Below are 12716 nucleotides of genomic sequence, written 5' to 3'. Positions count from 1 at the left end.
TGCGCACATGTTGCAGTAATGCGATCCGTGCAGCTGGTGTGCGCAATGCTGTTGCAACAAGGAACACTTACTGACAAGTGACTTACGCCGTGTTAAATGCCTGAATAGTTTGAGTGCACTTTGGGTACGATATTGGCGCTTTTAATGTATTGTGCAAAGTAACAAAGTTTCCTTGACAGTGGAGCACGATTCTCAGGGAACATTTAAAGACTAAAAAAAAAAAAAAAACTAAGCTGGAGATGGGAATAAGTACCAGATGAAAAACTCACCTGGAATTCGTCGATTATAATAACTTGATGCCCGGACGCCTGCATCATTCGAACCGAAAAAAACAAAAAAAAAAAACGGCGCTGTATTCGCGTACTCCTAGTCATCAAGCGCTTGTTTTATCCATTCATGTCACTGAGCACAGCTGTATTGCTGTTGTTGACATTCCTTGTTTCAACAAGCTGTTTATTTACGGAGATGCCATACGTCTATAACTCCAATAGAAACGTCTTTTGACGATTGGAAATCTGGCAAGGAAGCTCACTGCCATGTCATATCATCTTCTGTAAAGCTTAAAGTAATACCCGCAATTCACCAAACGTGATAATGAATAAAGCTTTGGCACCACTTTTCAAAGAAAGGGTAGAGTTCGCTGATATTGCCCTTTGTGTTTGTTTCATTGTTACACATACAAAACTCATTAACGTTTGAAATCGGTGCTCTTGTCAAACTTGAGTGCTCTAAAAATCTGGCGTTAACTTGGCGCTTATTACGATACTGTTGTGTATTGTTTTCTGTCATTCATTCATGACATTTTTCTTTGCAACTTACTTGATGATGAAGGTGCCACTTACTCCTAGCTCTAATGGTATAGGGATATTGTCTGTACAAAATGCTTGCAGCATGAGCACTGTTGTATTTGCCAATAATGAACACTATTGCTTCACAAAGGCAGTGTTTCGTATCAAGTTCCTTCAGACATTGACAGCCATACCTTGTAGGCTGCCGTCGGTTGTAGTAAAACTACCTGAACGCAGTTGTGATGGGTTATTGCTAAATTGATTTTATCAAGTTGCCTTTAGTTTGAATGCAGCTTGTATGTTGAGAGGGTTTCTTTGGATTACAATAACAGAATTGATACAGCATGCCTGCATGTATTTGAAAGGCCTATAAATTTGTATGTTCACGAACTTGAGTGACTGTTTACTACTAAAGTGCTTTGGTTCCTTGGTTTTTAATTCCTGTGCTTTATTTCCCTTTCCCTTGTAGGAATTCCATCAGCAATGGCATGTGGCCAACGTCTGTGTACAATATTTGCATCCTCTGTATAATCGTTTTCCTCTTTATGCTCTCGGACATTGAAGTTGCAGAGTCAATCAAGGAGTTATTCTGGGATACAGGCGACAGACTTCACGTGCCTCATGGTAAGCTGTGCACTCATTGTGTGCTGTAGCCTACTCTTATTGTGATAGTTTTTTAGTACTGTAGTGTCCATTTGTAGATTATCTAGTGGAGAAAGAAAAATGCAGGTAATCAGTGAGAGAGCAGTTGAACTTGTTGCTTTCAAACCCTGCTGGCATGTTGGGCTTTTCACTGTTCATATGGAATGCATATGCAGTTCAGGTAGTTCCTGAAATCGTCTCTGGCAGTGGTTAAATTTTCAAGCAGCATCTCTCTCTGCAAAGAACACTGACATAGTTTTGGTGGCTTCAAGTGATGGTTTCCGGTGGCAACTTGCTGCCTATATACACACGCACATGTATGCTCACTCCAAAGCAACCGCATAATGCACTGCGCTTACACTGTTCAGAAATCTAAGTTGCCCTTATGGTATTTTGTATAAATGGACTGGATCAGGTTAATCCAATCAAGTAAAATCTGGAGCTCGTAAGAGCTTCCTGAGCACCTGTTGTATGAACAGTAAACGTTAAACTTAATTTGCTAAATGTGCAGTGTTCAGTTCACAACAGCTCGAGCCAGCAAAACTGGCAGCATTACTTCCATATAGTACTGCTGAAAATGCTATATCAGCGTGTAGAAAAATACTTTCATATAGGAATGCTAATGTTTAGTTGTATGAGAATGAACGTGTGAGCAGGCAAGATATCAATCTTTCTGGCTGACCACTTTGCTTTTCCTATCATTAAACTTATCTCTCTCCCTCTCTTGATAGGAACTGAATTCAGTAGAACTTGCCAAAGCTGTATTACCTTTTATAAGATTTGACTCTGTACAGAGAGGTAACTCCAGGTTATGTTGGGAGACTGCTTGGAGCAAATATTTTGGGGTGTAAGTTCATGAGCAGCCTTGCTTAACTTGGGAGTTCTTGTCATGATGTCAACTTAAAGCCTACAAGGACGCTTGCTGAATACTTGGTCACAGTGGGCATAATTTGATCCAAATAAACGTGAAAATTGTACTGAAATGCATATGCATAATAAAAACTCGTAGGGCTTGGGACTAACATGAAACCCTCCATTATAGTGGAGCTACTACCCGTGTATAGGTATGAAGATGGAAACCACTTATCTAAGTCATTGGTAGTTGACATGACTGGTTGAGCTTCTGTAATTTGGTCGCTGAGCATAGCCAGTAGAAACTTCTATGAGGATTGATCTTGCTAAAAGGTACGCAACGTCAGTGCTGCTGGAGAGGTTGCCATTTCAACAGGTGGAATTATTTGGGTTAGAAGTCACTGACATCTTTTTGTGCACTTCCGTAAATGAGAACAAAAACTGGGAATGTACTGAGAAAACACTTTCAATACCAGCACTATGTGGCATTTTTTTCAAGGTTGCTTTTAACTTATCATAGCTGTAGGCTGATGAAAACTATACGCTATTGGCCCCTGTGGAAACACTCCGTGAAAAGTGGGTGCACAGAATAATTCTGTTGGTGGTTTGTATCCGTACCAAGGCATGGGGGCAAAAAAGAAGCATGGTTTAGGTGCTCTATGGTTAGCGCAGGGTGATTACCAGTTGTAAACATGCTATTGCTGTTTCGTTGCATGCTTTTTCACTTTTGTGCTTTTGTTTCAAGTCATTGTGACCGTTTTAAGAAGTTACTGTAGATGCTATGGTTTCTCTCTTGCTTTCAGAATTGCCAGCCACTGTGAGGGCCATCATTGTCGCCGGCTTCATCAGTGTGGTGCTTTCAGTTGTATTTATGAAAGTTCGTCAGATCATACTTCGCAGCCTACTAGCCTACAGGGGATGGATGTGTAAGCCTCAGATTTATTTTTCCGCCATTGCTAAATTTATCCGTATAGCTTGCAATGTTCCTTTTTTTTTTTTTGAGTAACAGCAAAATCTTGGTGTGATTTCTTTGTTAATTTCACCACCACTAAATGGTAACAAAAACTTTTCTTGTAAATAGGGTGGCAGTAATCGAAGGGAGACTTGTTCTGATATCCTTGCGCATGTACATATCAGGGTGTCGAACCGGCATTTTTTCGGGTTCGGTTCGGGTTCGGGTTCACGCCTTTCGGGTTCAGTTCCGGGTTCGGCTCCAGAGGGCCATTTCGTTCCGGTTCGAACCGGTTCGGGCCGTCCTGAACCGGTTCAAACGGGTTCAGGACAAAAAATATATATTTTGAACGCAGATAAGTTTGTCAACCGTGCTATGCGTTTTCATTTTTCCTGCACATCGGTATACAAAATAAAAAAATGCAAAGATTTGTTTACGAGAACATAAAACTGGGCTAGTTGGTAAGGGTTCATGCTTAAGCAGCGCAATAAACAGGACAAAGGAAGACTGGAGACGACACAGATGCTGACTAACAACTGGTTAGTCAGCGTCTAGGAAAAGTGTATGAAGGCGCAAGACACAGTGAACAATGCAAAAAACAGAAGAACAAAGATTAAAACTAAAAAACCATACTGCGCATGCACAGCATAGTCGACTCATGACATCTTTTTCAACGAAATACGAAGACTATATTCCATAGTAGACAGCAATCTCCTATCTCCTGGACCCCACACAGTTGCCAAGAAAGCCTGACTCCTTCTCTACAAATTGACGGATGGTGAAGCAACACGCCCACCTGCTTCCTTCCTAATCATAAAGGCCTCCACCATCTCCCTACAAATTCGATCTGTGTGAATAAACAGGAGACTTGTCTTTCTAAATGGGGAAGCAATGAGCATTTGTTCGAACAACACAGATGGGTGAAAAAGTAGCGGTGTCGTACAACTTGGCTTTGCATTGCAGCGAGTGCAACAATTGCTTACCCCGTAGATAAGACAAGTGTCGTATTAATAACCCTGTTCGCATACGTAGGTAGTTGGTCGAGGCCTATATAACCAGGAAGGAAGCTGATGAGTGTGTTGCTTCACCATCTATCAATTTGGTAGGTAAGGAGTAAGGCTTTCTTGGCAATTGTGTGAGGTCCAGGAGACAGCCGATTGCTGTCTATTATGGAAGATTGTCTTCGAATTTCGATGAAAAATACGTCGTGACTCGAATGCGATGTGCATGCGCAGTATGGTTTTTAAGTTTTAACCTTTGTTCTTCTGTTTTTAGGGTTGTTCCTTGAGTCCTGTGCCTTTATATACTTTTCCCAGAATAAAATAACCAGCTGTTAGTCAGCGCTCGTGTCGTCTCACGTCTTCCTTTTGTCGTGTTTACTGCGTTAATTAAGCAGGAAAAATTGTTTAATGCGAGATGTTCTCACTTTACCCATTTTACTTATTGTCCGCAGCAAAGACAAATTTACGGCAAGAGCAGCAAAATGAAATGAACTCGAAATTGATGAAAATCGGCTATGTATACGCTATTATCCACCTTATGAGGTGTAAGGCGAAAAGCCGGTGGATTTTGCATCTACAAGACCCCCCTGCTTGAGCAATTTGGGAGACCCCGTTGCGCGAGTAATAGGTCTTCCTTGAAGCTTGAGTCAGTTGGGACTTTCTCGTACGCAGTGAAATTGCGGGGCCCCAAGATTACTGCCGCACGCGCCCTCTACTTTCCCGCGCACTACTGAGAAACGAAACTGCCATGTATCGGTACCTACATACAGACGGACACCTTTCCGTCGCCCCGAGACCGACTTGCCAGTCCCCCCTCCGTTACTAAATGGTAAGAAAATGTGCGAGAATCCCTCCACCGCCCATCTGCTGCCCAACGAGAGCCTCGTGGGAGCACAGTCTCTCCCTAACATGCAGAACTTACCAAACATATTTTATTTAAATCACCTATTCGACATCACCTTTGTGACTCAAGTTCTATGTCCCGAACCCCTATAGCCCAGTATCTTCAAAAACACAGCTAATCGTGGCTTCTCACTATAGTACAGTAAGAAATTACAACATTGACTTATTATGATGACGTCAACATCCTCTCTTCTGATAAAAATAGTATCATAAAAAACGCACGCTTGGATAGGTTGAGAATGCTTCGTTTTTGCACGGACTCAAAATGTCAACAGATCCGCTGCGGTGGCTCAGTGGTTACGGCGCTCGGCTCCTGACCCGAAAGACGTGGGTTCGATCCCGGCCGCGGCGGACGAATTTCGATGAAGGCGAAATTCTAGAGGCTTGTGTACTGTGCGATGTCAGTGCCCGTTAAAGAACCCCAAGTGGTCGAAATTCCCGCAGCCCTTCACTACGGCGTCTCTCATAGCCTGAGTCGCTTTTGGACGTTAAAATCCAATAAACCAAACCAAACCAAACAAAATGGCAACACGTTTGTTGCGACGTTGAGCTGCAGCATTCTTGCAAGTGCAGCATTGTGCGAGGAAGGACATACACTTGCACTACATTGAATGTTTGAGACTTTTCCTGGGGCGCTATCAAAGGAAACCTTTGCGTCAACAGAATTTTTTGCGCCCTTCATAGAGTGATAAAGAGTGGTTAATCTGGCGTGCACCATTTGTCCACCCACTTGTTTCAGGAATTTATTTTCAAAACTACAAACAACCCCTTTCTGGCAGCTATGCTTTCTGGGCGTGATCACTAACGCATGCCAGCGAGCGCATATATTTCCGCATTGCCCTTTTGATTATCCAGTATTTATTTTTTTTTCTTATTAGTACATCTCCACCGTTGCCAAGAACCCGCCTTTCGTTGCTTATTTCCGTCGCGTGCAAACAAGAATATGCGGATTCTAAAAAAAAAAATAAGCTGCACCGAATTATACATCCTTCTTTTGGTAATACTAGTAGTAATATCGCAGGTTTAACGTGTCGAGTATACATTGAGGCTATAGGATAGACGGTGTAGTGGAGGGCTCCAGATTAACGGAGATCAGCTGGGGATTTTCGGCGTGCGACAGAGCACGCTGGTTTTTGTATTTTTGGAATCAGCAGTCGAGCTCCGCAGCCATTGAGCCATTTTTTTTCTCTGTTGCCCTACATCGTGAGGGGTTTTATTTAGAACCTGCTGTCTGAGACAATGAGCGCCTACAAAAGAATATGTTGCATTACCCACTGCGGTGGCTCAGTGGTTACGGCGCTCGGCTACTTCGGTGTATCCTGGTTCGAACTCGGCCCCGGGGGACAGGTTTCGACGGAGGCGAAGCGCAAGAGGCACCGTGTGCTGCGCGATGTCAGTGCACGTTAAAGGGCAACTGCGCCATTTTTTGAGAATATCGAGATACTCAAGGATTCAAATCTATATAGGCTGTAGGTAAAACATGCTAAGTTTTTTTGCACTGCCATTTAAAATAGTGACGTAATCGACGGTTAAATTTTGCACTTCTCAAAGCAATGGAGGAGCGCGGGGAAGTTCAGTGTGACGTCACGGAAGGTATGATTTCGAATTACCGCTGCCGTCAGCCACGCCCTGCCGTGCCTCGCTGGACGCGGCCAAACAATGTGCGGCGGGCTTTGCCTTCGGTGGCGTTGGTTTTTTTCCTTCAAAGCAGGCGTCTATGCGTTGGAAATGTAATCGACCTTCGATGACGTCATCATGTGTCCCCCACTTAGCGTTGTACGCTGCGGAGAAGCTTGAAGGCCGTCCCAATTTTAATTGGTGATTACGTCATCGCTTCAAATGCTAGGCAAAAAGGACTTCGCATACGAGGGGGTACCCAAAAGAAACCGGACTTATTTTTGTTTGAACTTATTTTTTCACATTTTCAGCACAGACCTTCAATATCCTTCAAAGTACTCTCCACTTACAATGATACGTTTGTCGAATCTTTCATTCCATTTTTCAAAACATTGTTTAAATTCATCTTTTGTGGTACTTGACAGTCCCTCCGTCGTTTTTTTTCTTCACCTCAGCAACATCAGCGAAACGCTTTCCATTCACCTGTCTTTCCTTTCTACGAAACAAAGAAAGTAGCACGTGGCAAGGTCGGGTGAGTATGAGGGTTGAGGAACAGAGGTCATGACATTTTGGTCCGAATTTGTCGTAGAGACAGGGCTGTGTGAGCAGGGGCATTGCCGTGGTGGAAAAACCAGTCACCCGTCTGCCACAAATCAGGCCGCTTCCACCGAACACTGTTGCCCAATCTTTTCAAAACATACAAGCAGAAAGCCTGGTTAACTGTCTGACCCTGCGGAACAAATTCTGAATGGACGACTCCTCTCACTTCGAAAAAACAAATCAGCATTGTTTCAAGGTTTGGTTTCACCTGACGAGCTTTCTTGAGGCGAGATGAATTTGAAGTTTTCCATTGGCATGACTGTTGCTTTGTTCAGGATTTAATTCAGGAACACTTTAGTTGTCCCCATAGCATCGTCCTTGAACGTCTTTCTGAATATTTCAAGAGTTTCCGTTCCACTGTTTCCGAGAAAAAATCAGAATTTCACCGGCGCACGCTGTTCACGAAAATCAGCCATTACAAAAACGACGCTCACACAAAACAGTCGTCACTAAAAAACTCTGCTTAAACTAGTCTGACCTCCTTCAGCGACGGAACTCGGCTTACCGACTCTGAAATGTTCGTTCTATGCACTCCTAGCGGCAAAACGCGATACCACAGAAGCTGTGCCGATTCAAAAAATTAGTCCGGTTTCTTTTGGGTACCCCCTCGTACTTTACCTGGAAATTTCACACATTCGACCCTTTTAAGCTCGTCGATTTCTAAAACCTATGCAGTTGCTCTTTATTAAAGATCCCCAGCTGGTAGAAATTATTCCGGAGGCCTCCGCTACTGCACCTGTTTCTCTTTTTCCTTTCACTCCCACCTTCCTCCCTCTCTTACGGCACGGTTGAGGTGTCCATCAATAAGTGAGACAGGTACTGCGCCATTTCCTTTCCTCAAAAACCACCATCACAACGTTGTTGGATCCTCGCGCTAATATTTCATCCATTTGTGAGAAATGACGCAAATAAAATGAAGGCATTCTCAATCGGTGCGTAAATGACTATAGACACCCAGTTTTATTGCGTGTTTTCTCCTTTCAAATGACGCCATACATATTAGAACACATGGATCACCGTGTGGTATTCGCCTACTGCCATTAAATAATTTAGAAAATATTTTTTTCTTCTATGCTGTCCCAGTTTCATCAACCGAATGATGGCTGTGATGGGAAATCAACATTAGGTCACGTGAGGCACGGGAAAACTAATACAAACGCTGACACGTTGCTTTGACTCACTCTAGCACTTAAATCAGCCGGCTTCAAGACCTATAATCACAACGAACGACGTATCAGGAGCTATACTGCCATTTTATTGCACCTCACGCGACTTAATTTCCTCTACACGTCACAGCCATCGTTATGTTGATGAAACCGAAACAGGGTCATGAAGAAATTCAAATATAAATTATTTATTATGTGTTGGTGAAATACCACGCGGTGCTCCGTGTACACCAATGTCTAACGCATCGTTTGAAAGAAGAAAGCACGCAAGCAAAAATTTGGTGTCTATAGTCCTTCATTGAGTTAGAGAAGTGCTAACAATTCGATTAAAGATTTACGCAAATATGTAAAAGGGCAGGAATAATAAATTAAGATTTCACATAAGCCTGAAGTACAAAGAATTGGCGGTAGTACATTACAGAAGCGTCAATTAGGCATCTTCCCAGGCACCAGACTTCCTGTAAGTTTGCTGTCGCATATAATGGGTACCATTTTCGCACTTCCCAGCGCAGACAGTTACGGGTGGTTAAATCTATGCGCTAGATCATCTCATTTTGTCCGTAAAGAAGAAGTATGCCGAGATGCAAAAAAAAAAAATGGGGCTGAACCGGGTACCGAACCGGTTCGGAACGGTTCCTTTGAATCGTTCCGGTTCGGGTTCAGTTCCAAGATGCCGAAAAAATTATGGGTTCGGTTCGGTTCCGGTTCCGGGCGAAAATTCGGGTTCGGTTCCGGTTCGACACCCTGGTACATATACACCCGTCTTGAGCAATCTTATTCCTTTTCTAAAAGGTGTGTATTGATACTACAGCCATTGGGTGTCTTTCATATCGAGGGTGTGATTTTATCAAAAAACCTTTTTTTTCTGCTCATTAAGGGAAAACACTTGCCCCGCATCGAGATTTCTTTCACCCTTCCACGTTGGAGGAAAAATTACCATTACTGTGGAACAGGTTTCTTGCAGCAACCTGTAGCATATTCTTCACTTGCTAACCTGCCACTTTTGGCAGGCCTCAGTTTCCTTTGTATTATTGTACACTGTCAGCTCACTATCGATAATGGTTCAGTGTTTTGCTGTGTACAACATGCAAATTATGTTTTTGGGAAAGTATACACATTCAAGGGCCACGTGCTTCAGTTTTTTTGTTTTTTTTTCCTGTGCCTCTTATGATCAATAACATCATTAGTCATATATCTTGTGTATGAGATTTATGACTGAGACAAACCATTCATCCTTCTGGGATCTTCATCTTTAGAGAAAAATTTGTTCCAGTTCTGGTGTTTAATTCCCCAAACTGTGGTAGTGAACAATAATTATTTTTTTACATATTTCATGGATTGCTTGTAGACCCCTAATGGCTTTGAAAGGTTACATGTTGATGTATTTCGTACAAATTGGAAGCATCAAGCTCCCCTGTTTTGTGGTATGTGTGCGTAAACAGCAGTATACCATTATGCGAACTTGAAATTGATTGTCTGTGTTACAGCTGTTACATTAGTGCAAACTTAGTTTAGTATTCAGCAGATAAGTTTGCGAGTAGTTCTTAGTGAAATGCAAAGGCTTCGTTTGCTGCTGAGTTTTTGTTGAGCAAGCATTCTAAACTGCCAAATTATTTTTGGAGTTTTTTCCTATTTTCAAAGATAATGAATTAAAATTTTTAGTTCATATTTAAATTAATGAAAAGCACTTGAGGCAAGAAAATTGTTGTCTAGACGCGTGTGTGTGTGTCATTAACTTATGCTTAAACTAAGTGTGTTGGATCTTTTAGAGTGGTATGCTAATTGCAGATTGCAGGAAGTACACTAAAACTGACTTTCATTAATTCATTGAAGGTGCACTGAAGAGGAATCTGAACTCGTATTTTTACCGCTGGAACTCTATCTACACGTTCCGAGCGTTCTTGGAAACTTCGAATTATTGCCCCGTGCGGCCGATTTCCCATCGGCGGAGTGATACGCAGTGATCAGCGAAAGCAAAGAGTCCGCGCGTATTTTTATTTCTGTGGGCCTAATTTCCAGCTATGTAGTCTCTGACTAGTTTATTCGTGTAAATCTAAAAGAAACAAAATAAAAGCGAAAGCAAAGTCGCCACGCGACTGCCTGAAAGGCACGCCATGCGTTGGTCGACTCCTCCCACCGTATGCGGGGAATTAAAAAAAAAAGGGTGGGAGCCGGACGATAATTCGATTTAAATTAAGGAACTCGGCTGCACAGGGCAATAAATCAAGGTTTCTAAGAATGCTTCGAACGTGTAGCGAGTCCCCGCAGCAAAAAGATGAGTTCAGATTCCTCTTCAGTGCACCTTTAAGGCTGTTTGTTGGTGCACAGGCACACATTGTAATGACTTTTTTTTTTTCCGTATGTATATGCTCGCAAAATGTCGCTCAAAATGCACAGGTTTCTCTCCGTGCCCCTTCTTGATCATGAAAGGCAGTGCTGAATCAGTTAGTGTTGGCTAAATGTGTTAGCCATCGTATTTTTGGGCTAGGGCATTAGGACAAATGTTTCGCAGACAAACTCTGGTGGTGCTTTGTTCGCTCAACAGATGAGGCGGTGAAGCCCAGTCAGAAGTACCTGACCATGCTGTGGTGCCTGGCCGTCCGGGTAGTCAGTGGCTACCAGCCATCATTGTACAGTTGTCAGCGCTCTCTGCCAAGACTGCCTGTGCCTCCTCTGCATGACACCATTGAGCGGCTGCTGGACTCCCTCAAGGCGATCTGCACACCCGAGGAGATGGCGGTTCTCGAGATGCAGGCACAGGTGACAGATTATTTCCATGACTGCACTTATTGTTGCCATTTATGATGACATGTCACGACGACATTTTTTTTTTTTTTTAGTGCGAGTTTAGTCACCGTCTGTCGTGCCTCATGATGCTTGGCATTTAGTAGTGAAGCATTTGTTCATCACCTTTTGTATAACTAAATTTGCCAGTGTGGTTTTGTATTGGTCTCAGTTATGCACTAATCAACTGCATCAGAACGGGAAAATGGGAGATTCCTCTGTGGTTCTTTCTCATTTGAGACCTTCATGAGAATCGCGCAGATCTTGTCTTCCCAGCGGCTAAAATAGAATGGCACCTGTAGTTTTAGTCGTGTACCATTAGTACTTTGTCAGATACTTTGTTATTGAGATACGAGGACGAGTCAAATGAAAGTGAGCCAACCCATCCCGTGCAATAATGGTTCGGCCCGTTATTTGTGAGGCATGCACGTAGCGCACAGGCATCTCTCATATAAGAAAGTGACACGTAGGTGTGAGGATAAATGCTGGCGTCTGTCCGTGTCCCGAAAAACCAGGTGGCCCACCTGCTACTGTGGGTAGATAGCCACCTGCCCACCATGGCCGGTGGCAAAGGACAGGGTTGATTGGAGAGACATGGGGAACTCCCTGCAATGGGCGTAGTCAGACTGGTGATGATGATGATGAAATTCGATGCAGTTGCCACCGGCCCACTGTGGCACTGTGTATCAGCTCATTGGTCGAGAGAAAGACAGTCTCCCGAAGAACTGTCTGTGCAAAAATGAGCCTTATGGGAGCTCGGGAAGAGCATTAACAAGCCCCACTGATGGCTACGTTTGAAACAGACGCGTGCCGGGGCTGTGGTGCATCGCTTGACCACTGCACCAGTGGTTGTGTGAGGGCTCCCTGCGACCTATGAAAGAGAAGGGGTACTTGTGCGGGAGGGATCTGCAATGCTATTGCATTGTACTCGTAAGGGTAGGCTAAATGTCGTTTCTTGCGCTTGTTCGGAGAACCATGTTATATTATCAATTGGCAACAGGAAGTCGTGGCTTGGAATTATTTGAATGGGCTACTATATTATTCGTTTTTTTTTCTTGCACTGTTGTTGTATATATGTTATGGTCTTACAGCAACGCTAACTTTTATGTATATCTTGTTGATCTTACTTTTACTTGTTTTGTTTAGAAATTCGAGTCTACCTTGGGCCCTACACTACAAAGGCTTCTGTACCTACGTTCCTGGATCTCAAGCAATTATGTAACAGAGTGGTGGTAAGTGCACTTACCCTCTAAGTAATACATAACCCCTAACACAAGGCTTCCCTCTTCCGAGTTAATTTGTGTACACTTACCTCTCGGCACTGAATTAGTTTCAGAAATTGTTAAAGTTCTTTTTGTTTTGGCGGTCTTTGGATGCAATCTTCTTGCAATACCTTCATAATGTCAACTTG

The 12716-nt window shown here is 43.1% G+C and overlaps 1 protein-coding gene across 5 annotated transcripts in view; it reads left to right on the top strand.

Moving 5' to 3' along the window:
- LOC149340516 (carnitine O-palmitoyltransferase 1, liver isoform-like) overlaps positions 1-12716 on the top strand; it is a 139474-nt gene that overhangs the window by 93063 nt on the left and 33695 nt on the right. For all 5 annotated transcript variants that reach the window (XM_089549317.1, XM_089549315.1, XM_089549316.1 and 2 more), the window contains 4 exons: positions 1258-1412; positions 3086-3208; positions 11067-11281; positions 12452-12537. In XM_089549317.1, the coding sequence (XP_089405443.1) occupies positions 1258-1412; positions 3086-3208; positions 11067-11281; positions 12452-12537 (579 nt within the window). The remainder of the gene's footprint in view (positions 1-1257; positions 1413-3085; positions 3209-11066; positions 11282-12451; positions 12538-12716) is intronic.

Source organism: Amblyomma mixtum, chromosome 6, assembly GCF_055824585.1.
Source record: "Amblyomma mixtum isolate Tamu chromosome 6, ASM5582458v1, whole genome shotgun sequence".
NCBI classification, from domain to species: domain Eukaryota; kingdom Metazoa; phylum Arthropoda; class Arachnida; order Ixodida; family Ixodidae; genus Amblyomma; species Amblyomma mixtum.
Note: the sequence above shows the minus strand (reverse complement) of the source record. Positions and strands in the feature narration are given on the sequence as shown.